General features: G+C 37.2%; 2 protein-coding genes across 3 annotated transcripts; one reads left to right on the forward strand and one right to left on the reverse strand.

Moving 5' to 3' along the window:
• Nucleotides 1-229: 229 nt before the first annotated feature.
• LOC105632577 (maltase-glucoamylase, intestinal protein) lies at nt 230-12,928 on the forward strand. Of its 2 annotated transcripts, none has more exons than XM_089717601.1 (4): nt 230-363; nt 463-697; nt 1,022-1,080; nt 12,672-12,928. In XM_089717601.1, the coding sequence occupies exons 1-4, from the start codon at nt 307-309 to the stop codon at nt 12,843-12,845; spliced, it is 525 nt and encodes a 174-aa protein (XP_089573727.1). In that variant the 5' UTR covers nt 230-306; the 3' UTR covers nt 12,846-12,928. The 2 variants fall into 2 exon arrangements, with proteins under 2 accessions (XP_089573727.1, XP_089573728.1); XM_089717602.1 differs by having other exon boundaries at nt 12,675-12,928.
• Nucleotides 12,929-12,995: 67 nt separating this feature from the next.
• On the reverse strand, nt 12,996-19,535 carry LOC105632578 (cationic amino acid transporter 2, vacuolar). The gene is made up of 14 exons (XM_012214993.4): nt 19,069-19,535; nt 18,447-18,648; nt 18,154-18,238; nt 17,727-17,867; nt 17,488-17,606; nt 17,310-17,406; nt 17,007-17,179; nt 16,823-16,889; nt 15,542-15,700; nt 14,780-15,041; nt 14,194-14,302; nt 13,765-13,877; nt 13,512-13,587; nt 12,996-13,428 (listed from the first exon to the last, which is right to left on the reverse strand). Exons 1-14 carry the CDS (start codon nt 19,229-19,231, stop codon nt 13,272-13,274), a joined length of 1,923 nt encoding a protein of 640 aa, XP_012070383.1. The 5' UTR covers nt 19,232-19,535; the 3' UTR covers nt 12,996-13,271.
• Nucleotides 19,536-19,993: the final 458 nt, after the last annotated feature.

Below are 19,993 nucleotides of genomic sequence, written 5' to 3' on the forward strand. Positions count from 1 at the left end.
ACACTTTAACTAAATAAATTACCTAATTTAATCATTTGATAACCCAAGAGGGGAAATTTTTTTCTTTTTAATTTTTGCTAAATAAATAGAATCAATTAAAATATTATGGGAGTGAAATTATGAGAAGATTCATTTAATATTTTTAATTCCTATTTATAAAAATCTGAAAAATTAAAGTAGCCCATTAATTCTTATATATTTAGATATTGAAACCCAAAACTAAAGACACTCGCGGCCCATTTATAAAACCCATAAGAATTGAAATCAGAAAAGAAAAGGTCCTCTCTACTTTCAGTTTCATCGCTAATGGGATTAGCGGAAGAAAAAGAAGATTCCGCAGTCAATTCTCCACTGCCACCACCTGTATTCTCCAGATCTCTCTCCAGTGTGTTTATATATATCTGTATTAATTAGTGAATCACCTGTATGATGATCTTATTGAATATTTGCTGCATCTAACAGTTTCTGGAGGTCAAATGTAAAAGCTTGAATAAAACTAGTCGCTTTGCGGCGGGTACCAAGTCGGGTTTTGCTGTGTCTCTGATTAACAGGAAGATAGAAATTGGGTCTCCTCTTGTTTCTCATATTGAAGCATTTAACGATGGAGAGGAACCCATAAGTTTTGGGCCTGATGCGGCTCTTGTAGATTATGGCAATGGGTGGAAATTGCAGACTGTTACTGAGTTGGATTTTGATGGTAAACGATTTCTTCTTTTTCTTGTTTTCTATTTATATTTTGGATAATTATAATTTTAGTGTATGAATTGTGCATTTTTCTGTTTATGTGTAACAACTTATTTTTTATCAGTTAACTGTTTCAATCGATAAATGTTTTAAAATCAGATGCATTTGACCGGAATTTCTTGCCGGAACATTAAAATATATTATTCTACCCCATTTTCTCACTTTATTTACTTTTCCGTATTATGACCTTTCTTTCTTTATTTTATTCCTTCTCATTTTTGTTGATTTTAATTGAAGGATTTTTTGAGGTTCATATGTTTTTTCTTTCTTGGTGTAGGTGTTAAAAGAGCAGAACATGTCCCAATGAATCCAACGCAGATCCATATCCATAATGTGGTATGGTTTCTTTATTATCTGTTTGGAATTTTTTGCCTTTGAGCTTGTTAAAATGTGATATATTTGAATATATTGTTAGTGAAACAAACTAGTTGTTGCAACACTAGAAAAATTAAATCTTTGTTTTTGTATTTATGACATGAACTTTATGAACCCATTTTGACTTGGTGAATCTATATAGAAAATATTATAGGATATGGATGCTCTAGGAATAAAATTAGAATCTGGCTTTAAGTTTTGCTTTCAGATATATTTGCTAGCACAGGTCAGGTAGCTAGTTTCATTTTCATAATTCTAGCTATTAGAATCTAAAATTCTTGTAACTTTTGAACTCAATATAGACGTTTACTACTATGCCTGGTAATTCTGACTTGTCTCTAAATCAAATCGCATAAGGATAAATATCTCAAAAGCCTCCACCTTTTCTCCTTTAGATCGCAAATGGCCCCGGTTTTAGGACTAGCGAAGGTTTAGTCCAATCCATTTGAAAAGCTTGGTTAAGATCTGGAAAATCGTTGTTCATGTTTAATAGGTTATTAGTCTTTAATAAGGAAAAACATAGGGCCATTAGCTTGGTTCAGGTGATATTCTATGAAGTTCAGCAGAATGATATAGCTATTTGATAATAACTTTATCTTGATAAGTTCTTACACTTTGGGAAAAGCTTAATTTGTATCCCTAGCCATTGCTGCTGCTCTACCATAATATTACAAGCATATTGAATGACAAAGAAACTAGTACGGGAATAATTTCCCGATTTTCCTTTTTTTTTTTTTTTTTTTTTTTTTGTGGATACTGGTTGGGTCCATCCATTATCAGACATAATTTCCTCTATAAAAAGTTTTACAGAGCCTTTGGTTGGTAAATTCATGTCAAGACTAGACGGTGTGTACATTGGCTAGGGCCAAGACTAATGTGGCTATAGGTTTTATGACCCAATCCATAAGACGATTATAAGAAATCGTGATGCTGTATTTGTTGAAGATTAGACCATTGAAGATGTTGAAGCAGAGTGCCAATAGATCTGATGAAGACTCAACAGACATACAGAAAGTCCCTTCAATAGAACGCAGACAAATTAGAGATGAAGAAAATGTTACACAAGAACAAGTGCTAGAGTTAGAAAATCCAGAAGTTCCTGATCAGAATGAACCAGATGAAGATTATGGTATTCATGTTCAATCACCAGCACCGGAAGGTTCTCAAACATTAAGAAGATCTAGTAGAATCTGACAACCATCTACTAGATATCCAGTCAATGAGTATGTACTAACGACTGACATGGGAGAACCTGAAAGCTTTGAAGAAGCTATGGAAATGAACACAAGAGGAACTGGATTGAAGCCATGCAAGATGAAATGAAGTCCTTGCATGAGGATGAAACATTTGAGCTGGTGAAGTTGTTCAAAGGCAAGAAAGCTTTGAAGAACAAGTGGATGTTCAGGATCAAGCAGGAAGAACACAGCTCCCAACCACGATTCAAAGATAGACTGATTGTGAAAGGATTCAATCAAAGAAAGGGTATTGATTTTGATCTTTTCACTAGCTGTGAAAATGACATCCATTCGAACAGTGCTCGGAATGGCCGCTAGTTTTGAACTGGAAACCGAGCAAATGGATGGAAAGACTACCTTTCTACATGGAGATTTGGAAGAAGAAATATACATGGAGGAGTCAGAGGGTTTCGTAGAAAAAGAGGATTGTGTTTACAAACTGAGGAGAGTTTGTACGGCTTGAAGCAGACACTAAGACAGTGGTACAAGAAGTTTGAGTCTATTATGGGGAGCAAGGCTATAGAAAGACTACTTTAGATCACTGTGTTTTTGTAAAGAAATTCTCTAATGATGACTACATTGTTTTTGCTCCATGTTGTTGATATGTTGATTGTTGGTCAGAATTCTAGCTTGAAGAAACAGCTATGTAGGTCTTTTGCTTTGAAAGACTGGGGACCAGCAAAGCAAATTCTTGGCATCAAGATCGAAGAGCCAAGAAATTATGGTTGTCATAGGAGAAGTACATTGAGAAAGTACATTAAGACAGTACTTCAAAGGTTTGGAATGGAAAACGCTAAAGCGATTAGTTGTCCTCTTACTAATCACTTTAAATTGAGTTCTAAACAGTGCCCTTCTATGGATGGATAGAAGGAAGAAAAGGAAAATGTTCCATATGCTTCAGCAGTTGAAAGCGTGATGAATGCCATGATTTGTGCACGGCCAGATATTCTCACTCAATTGGAGTAGTGAGTCGATTTCTTTCAAATCCTGGAAAAGAACATTGGACTGCAGTGAAATGGATTTTCAAGATATCCAATCACATTTGCAGGGGGAGCTGTGTCGTGGAAGTCAAGATTACAGAAGTGTGTTGCTCTGTCAATAACAGAGGCAAAAGGAGAAGTCTGAGGTGTGTTAAAGCGACAGGAATGGAGAGTCCCACCATGTCGTCGGGAGGGGGAGAATTGTTGTGGGTCCCTCCTACATGTGGGACCCATACACTTTTGAAAAAGGAAAAAAAAAGAAGGAAAACGTGTTCTTTGAAAGAAAGGGAAAAGTCAACAAAAGTTGGCAAAGCAATTCAAAGGTTGGCAAAGAAACTCAACAAAAACAGCATGTTTAGGCGGTGAATGCGTAGCTCATTTACTAACCTCTCCTATAAATAAAGGTAGCCTGTACAACCATTTGTATCAAGTATTTAGTTGGTAAATTCTATCAGTTTTCTACAAAGTTACTATTCATGTGAATAGTGAATTTCGTGAATAGTAAATTTTTGTCAGATTCAGAATTCGACATGGCTAACGACTGGGCAATGATCAAATTGACGGATTCAAATTATTCAATGTGAAAATCCAGAATGGAGGACTACCTCAATTGCAAAGATCTGTACGATCCAATTGAAGGTGACGGTGCAAAGCCAGAAGAAATGAAAGAAAGGCAGTGAGATAAGTTAAAAAAGCAGACATTGGGTACAATACGCCAATGGATAGATGCTAGCCTGTACAACCACGTGAGTAATGAAAAAGATCCCCAAGTTCTCTGGAAGAAATTAGAGAATATGTACGAGGCTACAAATGCTCAAGGTAATGTGTTCATGATTCGAAAAGTCATGAACTTGAAGCTGTCAGAGGGGCGATCAGTTACACAACACCTGAATGATTTTGAAGGACTCGTAACTGAGTTAGCAGTTAGCGTTATGTCCTTGGATGACGAGATGCAAGCAAAGGGTCTTTGGTGGTGGCGAGAGGAACAATATGTGCGGGTCAACTAAATACAGTTGCAGATGATGCTTTACCAAATTTGTGGCATAGGCGTCTGGCGCACGTTAGTGAGAAAGGGTTGAATATGTTGGCTAAAAAGTCCCTCATCCCATTAGCCAAAGGTAAAATAAACCCTTGCGATCATTGTTTATTTGGGAAGCAACATCGTGTCTCATTTCAGAAAAGCTTTAGACGAAGAGACAACAAGTTCGAGTTGGTACACGCTGACGTTTGTGGTCCTATGGAGATAGAATCACTTGGAGGAAGTAGATATTTTCTAACCTTCATTGATGATTTCTCACGAAAAATATGGATATATTTGTTGCACACAAAGGACCAAGTATTCAAGCACTTTCAGCAATTCCATGCGATGGTGGAAAGGGAGACTGGAGTGGCATTAAAGTGTTTGCGCACGGATAATGGTGGTGAATACATCTCTAAGGAGTTTAGAGATTATTGTAGTCAGCATAGTATCAGGCATGAAAAAACAGTTCCTGGTACGCCTCAACACAACGGCGTTGCTGAACGGATGAAGCGCACCATTGTTGAAAGAGTCAAATCCATGCTAAAAATGGCCAACTTACCTAAGCCATTTTGGGGAGAAGCTGTCAATACTGTTGTCTACCTAATCAACCGACTACCTGCAGCACCTTTGGATTTTGATATCCCGGAGAAGGTCTGGACAGGTAGAAATATTTCATACTCTCACCTGAGGGCATTTGGCTGCAAGGCATTTATGCATGTTCCGAAGGAGCAGAGATCAAAGCTTGATGACAAGTCAGTTCCTTGCACTTTTGGCGGTTATGGAGACGAAGAGTTTGGCTACATGTTGTGGGACCCACTGAAAAAGAAAGTTGTCTGGAGCTGAGACATAGTATTCCACGAGAATGAGATCATGGCAGATACAACTTGTGAAGAATCCACAAGTGATGGTGTTGTTGATATAACACCAGGAAGCATTCCTACAGATGATGTCACGAGAGGAGGAATGCCAGAATCAGAATGAGAAGAAGAAGAAGAAGAGCCAGTCATGGGGATCAGAGAACCCCGCCCTGATACCAATTGTTGGGCCCTCACAACCAATTAAGAGAAAATGAACGCAGCAAAATAATCAAACTTGTGACACGCAGAAATTTACGTGGTTCACCCTTAACTGTTTAGGGCTACGTCCACGAGACAAACTCCGAATAATTCTTTTATTATTAAACATAGTAGGTACAAAAAGAGAGTAATACAAAAATAGTAGCACTCAAAGTGTTTTCCAAAAACACTCAAAAACAATTTTCTCACTATTTTTCTTTCCCCTAATTTTAGGAAACCCTTCCTAAAACTAGATATCTTTCTACATTTTTTTTTCTTCCTTTCTGCTGTATGTTGATGAGGGAAAATCTTCTTCTATTCATAGGAGAAGGGGATGCGTTAATTACGCGTCCATCGACTGGATGCGCTATTAACGCGTCTAAAATTTCAACGTTTTCTTTTTTTTTTCTTCTTCTGCAGCCTTCTTTGATTGTAAAAAAAAATATATATGTTTTTTTTTTTCTTTTCAAAACATGTGTGTAAGGGTTCCACATGTCGGAGGGGCCCCACAACGATTCTCCCCCTCTTGACTACATGGTGATCTTGATGAAAGGAAATCTACATCAGGATATCTATTTACATTCTCAGGGGGAGCTATTTCATGGCAGTCGAGATTACAAAAATGTGTTTCGTTATCAACGACCGAAGCAGAGTACGTTGCAGCAACGGAAGTAGGAAAGGAAATGCTTTGGTTAAAGCAGGAATTGGGTGTGCAGCAGGAAGAATATATTGTTTATTGTGATAGTCAAAGTGCGTTAGACTTGAGCAAAAATACTATGTATCATGCACGGATGAAGCACATTGATGTAAGATATCATTGGCTTAGATCTGTCATTGAAGAGAAGCAATTTTAGTTGCGAAAAATCCACACAGACAGAAATGCTGCGGATATATTGACAAATGTCGTTCTGAAAGAAAAGTTCGAAATGTGTGTCAAAGCGGCAGGAATGGAGAGTCTCACCATCTAGTCGGGAGGGGGAGAATTGTTGTGGGGTCCCTCCGACGTGTGGGACCCGCACACATTTTTGAAACGAAAAAAAAACATGTTTTTTTTTTTGCAGTCAAAGAAGGTTGCGGAAGAAGAAAAAAAAAAGAAAATGTTGAAATTTTGGACGCGTTAATAGCGCATCTAGTCGGTGGACGCGTAATTAACACGTCCCCTTCTCCTATAAATGGGATAAGGTTTTCCCTCATCAACATATAGCAGAAAGGAAAAAAAAAAAATGTAGAGAGATATCTAGTTTTAGGAAGGGTTTCCTAAAATTAGGAAAAAGAAAAATAGTGAAGAAATTGTTTTGGGATGTTTTTGAAAACACTTTGAGTGCCAATATTTTTGTATTATTCTCTTTGTGTACCTACTATGTTTAATAGTGGAAGAATTATTCGGAGTTTGTCCCATGGACGTAGCCTTAAACAGTTAAGGGTGAACCACGTAAATTTCTGCGTGTCACAATTTTGATTATTCTGCTGTGTTAATTTTCTTTTAATTGGTTGTGAGGGCCCAACAATTGGTATCAGAGCGGGGTTCTCTGATCCCCATGACTGGCTCTTCTTCTTCTTCCCGTTCTGATTCTGGCGTTCCTCCTCTTGTGACATCATCTGTAGGAATGCTTCCTGGTGTAATATCAACAACACCATCATTTGTGGATTCTTCACAAGTTGTATCTGCCATGATCTCATTCTCGTGGAATACTACGTCTCGGCTCTGGAAAACTTTTTTTTTCACTGGGTCGCACAACCTGTAGCCAAACTCTTCGTCTCCATAACCGACAAAAGTGCAAGGAACTGACTTGTCATCAAGCTTTGATCTCTGCTCCTTCGGAACATGCATAAATGCCTTGCAGCCAAATGCCCTCAGGTGAGAGTATGAAATATTTCTACCTGTCCAGACTTTCTCCGGGATATCAAAATCCAAAGGTGCTGAAGGTAGTCGGTTGATTAGGTAGACAACAGTATTGACAGCTTCTCCCCAAAATGGCTTAGGTAAGTTGGCCATTTTTAGCATGGATTTGACTCTTTCAACAATGGTGCGATTCATCTGTTCAGTAATGCCGTTGTGTTGAGGCGTACCAGGAACTGTTTTTTCATGCCTGATACCATGCTGACTACAATAATCTCTAAACTCCTTAAAGATGTATTCACCACCATTATCCGTGCGCAAACACTTTAATGCCACTCCAGTCTCCCTTTCCACCATCGCATGGAATTGCTGAAAGTGCTTGAATACTTGGTCCTTTGTGCACAACAAATATATCCATGTTTTTCGTGAGAAATCATCAATGAAGGTTAGAAAATATCTACTTCCTCCAAGTGATTCTATCTCCATAGGACCACATACGACAGCGTGTACCAACTCGAACTTGTTGTCTCTTCGTCTAAAGCTTTTCTGAAATGAGACACGATGTTGCTTCCCAAATAAACAATGATCTAAGGGTTTATTTTACCTTTGGCTAATGGGATGAGGGACTTCTTAGCCAACATATTGAACCCTTTCTCACTAATGTGCGCCAGCCGCCTATGCCACAAATTTGGTGAAGCATCATCTGCAACTGTATTCAGTTGACTCGCACATATTGTTGCGTGCGCCTTATACCGCGAGCAACATAATTTTCCTCTTGCCACCACTAAAGACCCTTTACTTGCATCTCGTCATCCAAGGACATAACACTAACTGCTAACTCAGTTACGAGTCCTTCAAAATCATTCAGGTGTTGTGTAACTGATCGCCCCTCTGACAGCTTCAAGTTCATGACTTTCGAATCATGAACATTTTACCTTGAGCATTTGTAGCCTCATACATATTCTCTAATTTCTTCCACAGAACTTGGGGATCTTTTTCATTTCTGACTTGGTTGTACAGGCTAGCATCTATCCATTGGCGTATTGTACCCAATGTCTGCTTTTTTAACTTATCCCACTGCCTTTCTTTCATTTCTTCTGGCTTTGCATCGTCACCTTCAATTGGATCGTACAGATCTTTACAATTGAGGTAGTCCTCCATTCTGGATTTCCACATTGAATAATTCGAATCCGTCAATTTGATCATTGCCCAATCGTTAGCCATCTCGAATTTTGAATCTGACAAAATTTTACTATTCACGAAATTCACTATTGACGTGAATAGTAACTTTGTAGAAAACTGACAGAGTTTACTAACCAAATGCTCTAATACAAATGGTTGTACAAGCTACCTCTATTTATAGGAGAGGTTAGCGAATGAGCTGCGCATTCACCGCCTAAACATGCTGTTTTGTTGAGTTTCTTTGCCAACCTTTGAATTGCTTTGCCAACTTTTGTTGACTCTTCCCTTTCTTTCAAAGAACACATTTTCGTTCTTTTTTTTTCCCTTTTCAAAAGTGTATGGGTCCCACATGTAGGAGGGACCCACAACAATTCTCCCCTCCCGACGACATGGTGGGACTCTCCATTCCTGCCGCTTTAACACACCTCGGACTTCTCCTTTTGCCTCTGTTGTTGACAGAGCAACACATTTCTGTAATCTTGACTTCCACAACACAGCTCCCATTGCAAATGTGATTGGATATCTTGAAAATCCATTTCACTGCAGTCCAATGTTCCTTTCCAGGATTTGAAAGAAATCGACTCACTATTCCAACTGAGTGAGCAATATCTGGCCATGTACAAACCATGACATTCATCAAGCTTTCAACTGCTGAAGCATATGAAACCTTTTCCTTTTCTTCCTTCTATCCATCCATAGAAGGGCACTGTTTAGAACTAAATTTAAAGTGATTAGTAAAAGGACAACTAACCGCTTTAGCGTTTTCCATTCTAAACCTTTGAAGTACTTTCTCAATGTACTTCTCCTGTGACAACCATAATTTCTTGGCTCTTCGATCTTCATGCCAAGAATTTGCTTTATTGGTCCCAAATCTTTCAAAGCAAAAGACTTACATAGCTATTTCTTCAAGCTAAAATTCTGACCAACAATCAACATATCAACAATATAGAGCAAAAACAATGTAGTCATCATCAGGGAATTTCTTTACGAAAAACACAGTGATCTGAAGTCTTTTTGTAGCTTTGCTCCCCCATAACAGACTCAAACTTCCTGTACCACTGTCTTAGTGTCTGCTTTAAGCCGTACAAGCTCTCCTCAGTTTGCAAACACAATCCTCTTTTTCTACGAAACCCTCTGACTGCTCCATGTATATTTCTTCTTCCAAATCTCCATGTAGGAAGGTAGTCTTTCCATCCATTTGCTCGGTTTTCAGTTCAAACTGGCGGCCATTCTGAGCACTATTCGAATGGATGTCATTTTCACAACTGGTGAAAAGATCAAAATCAATACCCTTTCTTTGATTGAATCCTTTCACAATCAGTCTAGCTTTGAATCGTGGTTGGAAGTTGTGTTCTTCCTGCTTGATCCTGAACACCCACTTGTTCTTCAAAGCTTTCTTGCCTTTGGGCAACTTCACCAGCTCAAATGTTTCATCCTCATGCAAGGACTTCATTTCATCTTGCATGGCTTCAATCCAGTTCCTCTTGTGTTCATTTCCATAGCTTCTTCGAAGCTTTCAGGTTCTCCCCTGTCAGTCGTTAGTACATACTCATTGACTGGATATCTAGTAGATGGTTGTCAGACACTACTAGATCTTCTTAATGTTTGAGAACCTTCCGGTGCTGGTGGTTCAACATGAACACCATAATCTTCATCTTGTTCATTCTGATCAAGAACTTCTGGATTTTCTAACTCTGGCACTTGTTCTTGTAGAACATTTTCTTCATCTCCAATTTGTCTGCGTTTTATTGAGGGACTCTCTGTATGTCTGTTGAGTCTTCATCAGATCTATTTGCACTTTGCTTCAATAGTCTGATCTTTAACAAATACGGCATCACGATTTCTTATAATTGTCTTTTGGATTGGGTCATAAAACCTATAGCCACATTGGTCTTGGCCATAGCCAATGAATACACACCATCTAGTATTGACATGAAGCTTAGACCGTTCATCCTTCGGGATATGCACGAAGGCTTTGCAATCAAACACTCGCAAATGATCATAGGAAACATCCTTTTCTAACCATACTCTCTCTAGAGTATCATACTGTAGAGGGAAACAGAGTGAAGGGCGAACTGCTATGAGTAACGCTTCAACCCAAATCTTTTAGACAACTTTGCATGTGAGAGTAAACATCTGACTCTCTCCATCAAAGTTCTGTTCATCCTGTCAGTCAAACTGTTCAGTTGCGGCGTCTTGAGAGGTGTCGTTTGATGTCGAATGTCATGCTCTTTGCAGAAAGCATCAAATAGCCCACTGTATTCTCCACCATTATCTGTCCTGATACACTTCAGCTTCTTGCATGTCTGTCTCTCAACCAGGTTTAGAAGACTTCAATGTGTATACCCAGGTCTTCCTAGAATGGTCATCGATAAATATCACAAAATATCGATTTCCACCATATGACATTGTCAATGGTAAACACAAATCTGAATGAATCAGATTTAATGCGTTCTTCATTCTAGAAGGAGGGGTAATCTTGAAAGCTACTCTGTTTAGCTTTCCCGCCATACAATCAGGACACTTGTCTAGGTGAACTTCATCCAATCCAGGTAATACGCTCTTTCTTGCCAAAGTTTTCTTACTCATGTGGCGTAGTCGTTTATGCCACAATTCAACTGTATGTCATTCTCCGCTACACTCAAAGTGTCTTGGGAGAGTTTCGCATGCATCACGTACAACTTTCGGTCTTTAGCTACCACAAATGAACCTTTTGTGAGCTTCCACTGACCATTTCTGAAGGTGCTACAGAAACCTTCATCATCAAATCTACCAACTGAGATTTGGACGCATGCTCGAAAGCCCATTCCTCATCAGTTTTGTCTTTCGGTTTAGTTGAACTAAACACAAGCAAATGCATTTTGATTACCATAAGGAGATCTCTCATTCCTCCATATATGGTAATTCCCGCCATTTAAACTGATCATTTTGCTTGTTCATTTTGACTTGCGCAGAAAATCATCACCAACATAATCTGTATACATGAACAGTAGCATACGTGAATAGTGATTATGAATAGTAACAGTATACTCGAATAGTAATTGTATGCATGAATAGTAACTGTACACGTGAATAGTGCTGGGCTTACTTGAACCGGACTCAGCAACAGTAATGCCAATAGTACTGTTTACCATCAACTTTGAGTTACTATTTTACTATTCATCACTAAGTCGATTCTGCAACGTCTTTCCGAGCGGACAGCACCAATGGACTCGTCGTGATTTTCTCTTCGTCGTGGTATATTTATTTTCAAAATATATCCACGGATCTGGTACTGCTATCTAACCGATTGGACCTGCCGAAACCTTCAGCTCTTATACCAGTCGTTGGGCATCAGGTACCAGTTGCCTCAGCTCTGATACCACTCGATGGGCCCTTTCAACCAATTAAGAAAAAATTAACGCAACGGAAAAATACAAATTGTAAAACACAGAAATTTACGTGGTTCACCCTCAACTGTTTAGGGCTGCGTTCACGGGACAAACTCCGAATCATTCTTTCACTATTAAAAAATAGCAGGTACACAAAGAGAGTAATACAAAGATAGTGGCATTCAGTGTTTCCCAAAAACAATCCATAATAATTTCCTCGCAATTTTTTCCTCCCTAATTTTAGGAAACTTTCCTAAAACCGAGATAACTCTCTCTCTACATTTTCTTTTCTTCTTTCTGCTGTGTGCTGATGAGGGATTCGCTACCTTTACAGGAGAGGTTAGCGAATGAGCTGCGCATTCACCGCCTAAAAACATGCTGCTTTTGTTGAGTTTCGTTACCAACCTTTGAATTGCTTTGCCAACTTTTGTTGACTTTTCCCTTTCTTTCAAAAAACACGTTTTCTTTCATTTTTTTTCTTTTTCAAAAGTGTGTGGGTTCCACATATCGGAGGGACCTACAACAAATAGGTTATTAGTCTTTAATAAGGAATAACATAGGGCCATTAGCTTGGTTCAGGTGATATTCTATGAAGTTCAGCAGAATGATATAGCTATTTGATAATAACTTTATCTTGATAAGTTCTTATACTTTGGGAAAAGCTTAATTTGTATCCCTAGCCCTTTTTTTTTTTTTTTTTTTTTTTTTTGGTGGATACTGGTTGGGTCCATTCATTAGCAGACATAACTTCCTCTATAAAAAGTTTTAAGGCTTATTAAGTTTTGTTTATATCTCCTGTAAATATTTAATAGAGATTAGAATCTTATATGCTTAACTGAAATGGCCGTAATTGGATTTTTTGCTTCAGCAGAGTTCAGATGGCACGCATCCCCCAAAGACACTGCTCAAACCAAGAATCAGTTCTCTTTACATTGCAAAGATATTTTTAGCCTTCATTTTGATTTTTGTACTTGGAGCAAGTTTTACATTGGCTCTTGATAATCTGCCCAAGCTGATATTATTTATTAACTCATTTATGTGATATATGTAATACTGATAAACATTTTCCTAAACATGTGTATTCAATATGTATAATTCCCAGTATACTGATTGATATTTTATGTATTTTATGTTATAAATTGAAATATATTGAAAGAATAATAATAAGAAAATTGATAGCAAAGCATGTAACTGATAAACAGAAAGAAAGAAAAAAAATACATTCTTAAATTGGCAATATATTTACATTTAGTCACCCCTCTAATACAATACTATATACATGAGAGACTGATTTCAGCCACAGTACTGCTAACTATAAGAATACAAACAAGTGAGCGAGGGGAGGGCATTTTAGAAGCCAAAGAAATGGTGGGGAGACGGCGTTTCAGAGGAATGCCATCATACAATACAACAACGAGATTCTGCTGTAAGAATTACGTGAGAAGGGATACTGGCATGTCTAATATCTCTATGCCAAACTATCTCCAGAGGTGCGATAAATTTCATCAGCATGAGCTGCAGGTACGTACACCGCATCTAACAACGAGCTGTGAGCTCGACCATAGATTGCATAAATGATCACTCCAATGAGGAGCCAGATTGAAACCCGTGTCCAGGTAGCAACACTGAAACGCAGACGGGAGCAACCATATTCCATTAAAAGTTCTTTTGAATGGTAATAATAAACGGCAGCTGACTTGTAACTTACCCCAGATTAATAAGCAGGTACAGGTTGATGAGAATGCAGATGATTGGAAGGAGTGGAACAAATGGACAAATAAATCCTGAAAAAAAACAAAAAAAAAGAGAGGGATCAATACTTCACATTTATAAACTAAACTTTCAAATATACTACACATACAACCAAAATGCACCTATTTTGACATTTAAACAAGTATACTGTGACTTCCAAACTACAGAAACCCAGTCAAACACATAGCAGGTACCAGACAGGCATTTACCTCCAGAATGCCCAAAGCTGTGCCTTGCATCATCTTGTTCGATAAGAGTCAGCACAATCAGACCAAACAGAAGAAGAGCACCGCCAACACCACATAACGTAAAGCGAAGAAGCCTAATGGAAGATCCAAAGAAATAATTAACTGATTTTGATATAAGAGCACAACTCTGATCATTACTCTCAAATCCAAAGCCTGGGTCTAATCTAACTTTTGATTTTAAGCAAGTCAAATCTCCAACTGTCATTCTCCCTCTCTGTGCAAAAACTCTACAGCTAGTTTTAGACTGTAGCTATGGATGATTAATCCATGAAAACATTTGAAGGAAAATTCAACTAGGTTTTCAGATGCACAGTCTTTCGGCTAAATCATTTGAAATGTACTTATTTAAATGAACATGAGCATGAACACAAGCAAACCTGCTGAACTCACCCAGGTAGGTTCAAATCTGTAGCTGCATATGTAAGAAGAAATGCACCAATACATGTGAATGCTATGGTCCAACCAGCAATATTTCTTCTGGTTCCTTCTTTTAGGACATCTGAAACAATTGACAAATAGAAGAGAATCATAAATAGCAGAATCTAAATGATGCAATGGAAGTAAAATGCAACACCTTTCACATGCATACACACGAATGCATATAGTCGTCAGGATCCAACTTCTTCCTTAGATTAAATTTGGGGCAATAAAAATTGCAGTCATGTTTATCTTCCACAAACCTAGAAAGCGTGTAATTTCCCAATAGCTGATTCTCAAAATTGGATTAAATTGATTTTTTGGTTGGCAAGCATATATATATAGATTTTCATTTCATGAGTAAGCATGTTACCCACAGGTTTGATACAGGCACAGAAGCATTCATAAAAGATAATCAAGCAAGTCAGAAACAAAACCACTCCTTTCTTTGATGGCAAGTGGACTGCAGAAGATATGGTTTTTAAGTGATTTAAAGATCCTAATATATCAATGTATCCAGAAATTAGAACTGAAAGTATGGAGCCCACAAGGAACTTACAATTGTCTTCAGCTTCTTGTTTTACAATTATAGGATATTCAGCTGCCTTTAGCTTCTTATTTTTGCCTAATAAAGGCAAAGTGATTGAAGTACCAGCTTCAACTCCAGGCTTTTCACCATTACTTGCACTGTACCGCAATGACACAGAATCAATTGTGTCCTGAAGTGAGGATGGAAATGGCACCTCATCTGGTGGCACATATCTGAGTATCAATACAGAAATTGCAACCATGGTAAAAGCAAGAAGTGTGCCCACGCTGACCTGCATAGAATTGCAAAATTAAGAGCCTGAATCAATACTATGTTAAATAATAGTAAATTATTAGTGGAAAAAGAAAACTTGAAATTCTGCATAGCATGCATCATCGCTTTTTCATATATAGGAACTCGAGTGGACCAAACTAACATCAACATTTTAGTCCAAAAGAGGGCAAAATGAATCCAACAGATGGGGAGTGCTATCTTACAATAGAAGTTATTATATACTGAATCTCAAGGGCCCTAAAGAATATGTGCAAGAATTGATATGGTACCTGCAGTCATTTTCATATAATTCTAGAGGCTGTTCCAAAACACACAAAATTCAATATGCAGGAAACAACTTGTATCATATTTCATTATACATGCTCCTACTTAGGTACATGATTCTCAGAAGACAAAGGATCTGAGAAAATTAAAATATTAAGAAACTGGAACAAGGGCGATCCTCAATTATTAGGCAAAATGAAGAGAAACTGATTGTACAAGAAACTATCCCCTTACCATGCCTGCCAACTGGTCAACATTCATAAAAAATGCCAAAGTAGCAGCACCAAGACCAGTCACCAATGTGCTCTTTACAGGAACTTGGGTACTCTTATTAACATCTGAAAAGAATGGTGGCAACAATCCATCTCTAGCCATTGCCATCAAAATCCTAGGCTGAAAAGTACAAGAAGATGTGGGCCATTTAGAATTCATCATTCAGAAGTGAAAAAACAAATCTCAAGAAATGGTATGCAGCTCAGCCAGAAAAAAAGGAAAAAAAAAAAAAAAAAGCTTTCTAAACCACAGAATTGACATGGCTCATTTTGGTTTATTTTTAAAGAGATGAGAGAAAAGGAGATTGGCTTCGAAAACCAACCCAAAGGACAGGTTTCATAGGTATCACACAAGATTTTTTATGAATTTATGTCAAGAACTCCTCAACTAAATAATGAATTTCTAGCATCTGCCTAGAATACATTGGATGTTTTGAGTTTGTCATGCACACAGTTTTCTGTTCAGGTACTACCACATCTTCCCTATCATGTTTTCCTCACTAACTTGATATTTGTCATCTTCAGCAAAGCTAATCACACATGAAACACAATCTAGATCTGAGAAATATCATCATTTGTGCTTTCAATTGTCCTCCAAAACATGGAATGGCTAAGAAGATTTTATAATGGAAAGAAATAGATGTACACTTTCATGTTAAGATATTTAAATGATTTTTCTTCAATTAAACCAAGAACAATTAATCACAGATGAATCAAAATCTAGATCCTTAGAAATATCATCATTTTATGCTCTCAATTGTCCTCCAGAACATGGAATGGCTAAGAAGATTTTAGAATAGAAAGAAATAGATGTATACTCTCATGCAACACATTTAAATGATTTTTCTTTAATTAAACCAAGATAGATCAGTTAAATAGGAAGTGATTTGGAGATAAGTGGCATAGGAATTTGATTTGAATCCCTCCACGGGGAATACAAAGGGAAGGTGGTGTGCGAGGTATGCTACCAGAACGGACCATCCGAAAAAAAATATTGATTAAAAATAATGTGTTCAAAGATTCAATAAATGCAGACTTCCAATTTAAAGGATCAACCAGTTAATAGAAAAGTAAGTAAATAGAACCAGGGTCAAAAACCTTATACAGTTGTGATTTAAAACAATCAAGGTTGTTGATCATAATAAACACAGGCATTCATTCATCTTCTAAGTAATAGTAGCAAAGGATCAGCAAGTCAGTGCAGTAATAAGATATTGTAACCTATAAGATTCCACTTCATTACCTGAGGAAGAAGCGAGCCCATCAATGTTGAACAGAGAGCCATAACAGCTCCGGCAGTTATTATGTACCTGAAATCAAAAGTAACAAAATAACTTCTAAGCAAAAGGCTCAGCTTACATAAATAACCCTTTAAGAAAAAAAAAAACACGACACATCCTCAAGTGTGAGCATAATTGCAAACTTACGCAGCCCATTGCATGCCATGTGTAGCAAATGCAGAAGAGATGGGAGTATCAGGATTCATTGCATAATAAGGTACCAGTCCGACAATAACAACTGAGACCAGCATGTATAAAGTACAACAAATAGATAGTGCAAGCCCTATGCCCAACGGTAAATCTCGCTGTGGATTCTTTACCTGTCAAAGGAATTACAATAAAACGTGAATTTTAATACCCCAAAAGTCAAGAGTTTATATATCAGATAATTATGTGATAAATAATGGAAAACAACAAGAAAAGGAAAAGAAGAAGAAGAAAATAGCACACCTCCTCAGCAGTGCTAGCAACTGAATCAAAACCAATGTACGCGAAAAAGACTGTTGCAGACCCTGCAAGCATCCCATCTACTCCAAAAGCAAAATACCTATCAATTAAATAGTTACAGATTAGCAACACATTTATGAATAATTATTAAAGTGGATTTACAACATAGGATGCCTATTACCCAGTAGGAAGCTCATATCCTGCCCATCCAGTCTTGAAGCCCAGGTAACTGCCAGCTATTATGACAAAAAGCATCGCACAGACATTCACAACGGTGACTGTACCTTGTACCACAGTACTCTGCATGAGATTTTACTGAAGGAGTTAATGCATGTGAAAACACACAAAAAAAAAAAATACTTTACCCAAAAAGAATTGCACGAGTGAAAAGGATGAGTGATAAAGATGAAGGGAAGGTACCTCCTTGATTCCCAAACACAAGAATCCAGTAACAATAAATACTAGAATTGCAGCACAAGGATCAACTGTAATATCAAGGCCAGGAATATGCTGACGTGCTAGAAAACTGGGCAAACTATCCTGGCCTCCAAAGAAGAATGCCTACACGCATATAACAGCAGAAATAAGAAAAAAACTACAAGAAAAGTTCAAAAAAATAAAACCAAAGGAAATAATAGCACTAGCAATCCAACTAGTTTTATTCCATTAAAAAATATAAATTACGAAAAGGATGTGACTACTCATTGGTCATGAAAATGGCAATGCATAGAATTGGAAAAATGCAAGTGTATCCAGCTTAAAATAACTCATTTAAGAAAATTGTGTTCCAAATTAGAAGACAAAATTAAAAAGAAAGAAAAGTTCAGGGTGAAGGAATTCACTGAACCAGATTTGGGGATATGCCACGAGCAACAGCTGATCCACCAATTGTGTATTCCAATATTAGAGCCCAGCCAATCAACCACGCAACACTGCACATAGATATTGCCAAAATAACTGAACAAGGACATCGCAAGTTCATATCATTTAACAAATTAGAAGGAAAAACAAAGAGTACAAAAAAACCGCTTATTTGTGTCTTTTAAATGAAGTGATAATGTAATTAGAGAAAATAGCTAAATCAGATGCAATATTCCATGGAGTTTCAAATACTTTGGGCAAGAAACAGCAATTATTTACCCTTCTCCAACACATATATAAGAATAGTGATAAGCACTGCCGGCAGATGGACATCGGCTCGCAAGCTCTGCATAGCAAAAGGCAGAGAGAGCAGCAGCAATTCCAGCTATCAGAAAGGAAATTGTAAGAGCAGGACCAGAATGCTCTCTAGCGACAGTTCCAACAAGAATATAAACTCCAGCTCCTATTGTTGAACCAACACCTATGAAGAAAAGCAAGATTTTAATGGTAATTCTTAAATAAAAAGTTATAGGCATACATCAAACAGAAGGAAATACATTAGATTGTAATTGGAACTTTAAACTTTTAGCTTCAGTCGTAAAATCAAGGAAGAAAAAAAACATGGGAATATATTGATAATAGTAGTTATCTAAATTAGAAAAGTAATACAAACCTACAGCTTTGGAACTAGAGTCACCGAGAATGAACTGATATCCAAAAACTGTGTACTGAATATGCAATTAAAATATGTTTACTTTTCCCGGAACCAAAATCGAATTAAGTGAACCAAAGTCAATATCATTTCGTGGAGACCCAAAATCCCAAAAAAGAAAGAAAGAAAAGAAAAGAAAAATGGAACAGAAAATAAAAAGGCACATGAAACAGAAAACCCATGACATACCAATTGCAATAAGGTGAGGAACAGACAGCTCCTTGGCTAACTGATGGTGACCATTAGCTTTAACATGTGCAGAATCAACTTGTTTTCTCCTCACTAAACTCCTAAAACAACCTCCCAATACACCAAATCCACCTTCCTTTTGCGAATCAACAAGAAAACCCATCAAAATTCTCAACTTTTTTCCTTCGCTTCAAAATCAAATATAAACTTTATACCACAATTCAACAAATTTTCAAACTGAGTAATTTCTAATTTACAAATGATGATAAACAAAACAAATAAATGTTCTAAAAGTATATACAAGTACAGAATCTAGACCAAATCTGCCCGCATTCCCGAAAGATTGAAGCTTGAAAATCCAAATCTTTCCCTGGGTTTGAGTTTAATGATCAAAAGCGGGCAGATTTCTTTTAACAGAGAAAATTATTCTCTGTATTGATAATAAAGAAAGATTCAATGGAAGGGAAGACAAGCAAACGATGCTTCCTTATAGAATGAAAAATACAAAGCTGCCCGTTGCCCACTGCTGCCCGAACCTGTGTCGTCCTTGACAATAATTACATTACAACAATAATTTAATGTTTTTGAGAGGATACCCTTCCTATGGATTCTGTCGGGCCCCACCTTAATTTTTACAAAACAGCTTTCCATTTAAATAAACAATTACAAAATTAAATTAGAAAAAAACATATTGCTTGGCAGTACGTTGGTTCTGTTCAAACTTAAATACCCAAAATAATCAATAATTTTTTTATAGTTCATTCAATTTTTTTATATTTTAAAAAATAAAATAATATTTATAAAATGTTAGCAGTATATAAAAATGAAAAAATCTTGAGTTATTTTAATTAGGCTATTAATGTATGGTATGGGGCTGTGAAAGGACCTAGGGATTGTCAACTGAGAAAATGGTCGGTGATGCAAT

The sequence above is a fragment of the Jatropha curcas genome, chromosome 2 (genome assembly GCF_041381405.1).
Source record: "Jatropha curcas cultivar XTBG-Jc1 chromosome 2, XTBG_Jcur_1.0, whole genome shotgun sequence".
In the NCBI taxonomy this organism is placed as follows: Eukaryota; Viridiplantae; Streptophyta; class Magnoliopsida; order Malpighiales; family Euphorbiaceae; genus Jatropha; species Jatropha curcas.

Excerpts from the sequence above, each read along its gene's own strand:
- LOC105632577 (XM_089717601.1), top strand. The coding sequence starts at position 307 with ATGGGATTAGCGGAAGAAAAAGAAGATTCCGCAGTCAATTCTCCACTG. Across the intron at positions 364-462 it reads ATTCTCCACTGCCACCACCT|TTTCTGGAGGTCAAATGTAA; the intron begins GTATTCTCCAGA and ends TGCATCTAACAG. Across the intron at positions 698-1,021 it reads TACTGAGTTGGATTTTGATG|GTGTTAAAAGAGCAGAACAT; the intron begins GTAAACGATTTC and ends TTCTTGGTGTAG.
- LOC105632578 (XM_012214993.4), bottom strand. The coding sequence starts at position 19,231 with ATGGGTTTTCTTGTTGATTCGCAAAAGGAAGGTGGATTTGGTGTATTG. Across the intron at positions 18,649-19,068 it reads TCCTCACCTTATTGCAATTG|GTGTTGGTTCAACAATAGGA; the intron begins GTATGTCATGGG and ends TTTTCTTCATAG. Across the intron at positions 17,607-17,726 it reads TGTGTTTGGGAATCAAGGAG|AGTACTGTGGTACAAGGTAC; the intron begins GTACCTTCCCTT and ends AATCTCATGCAG.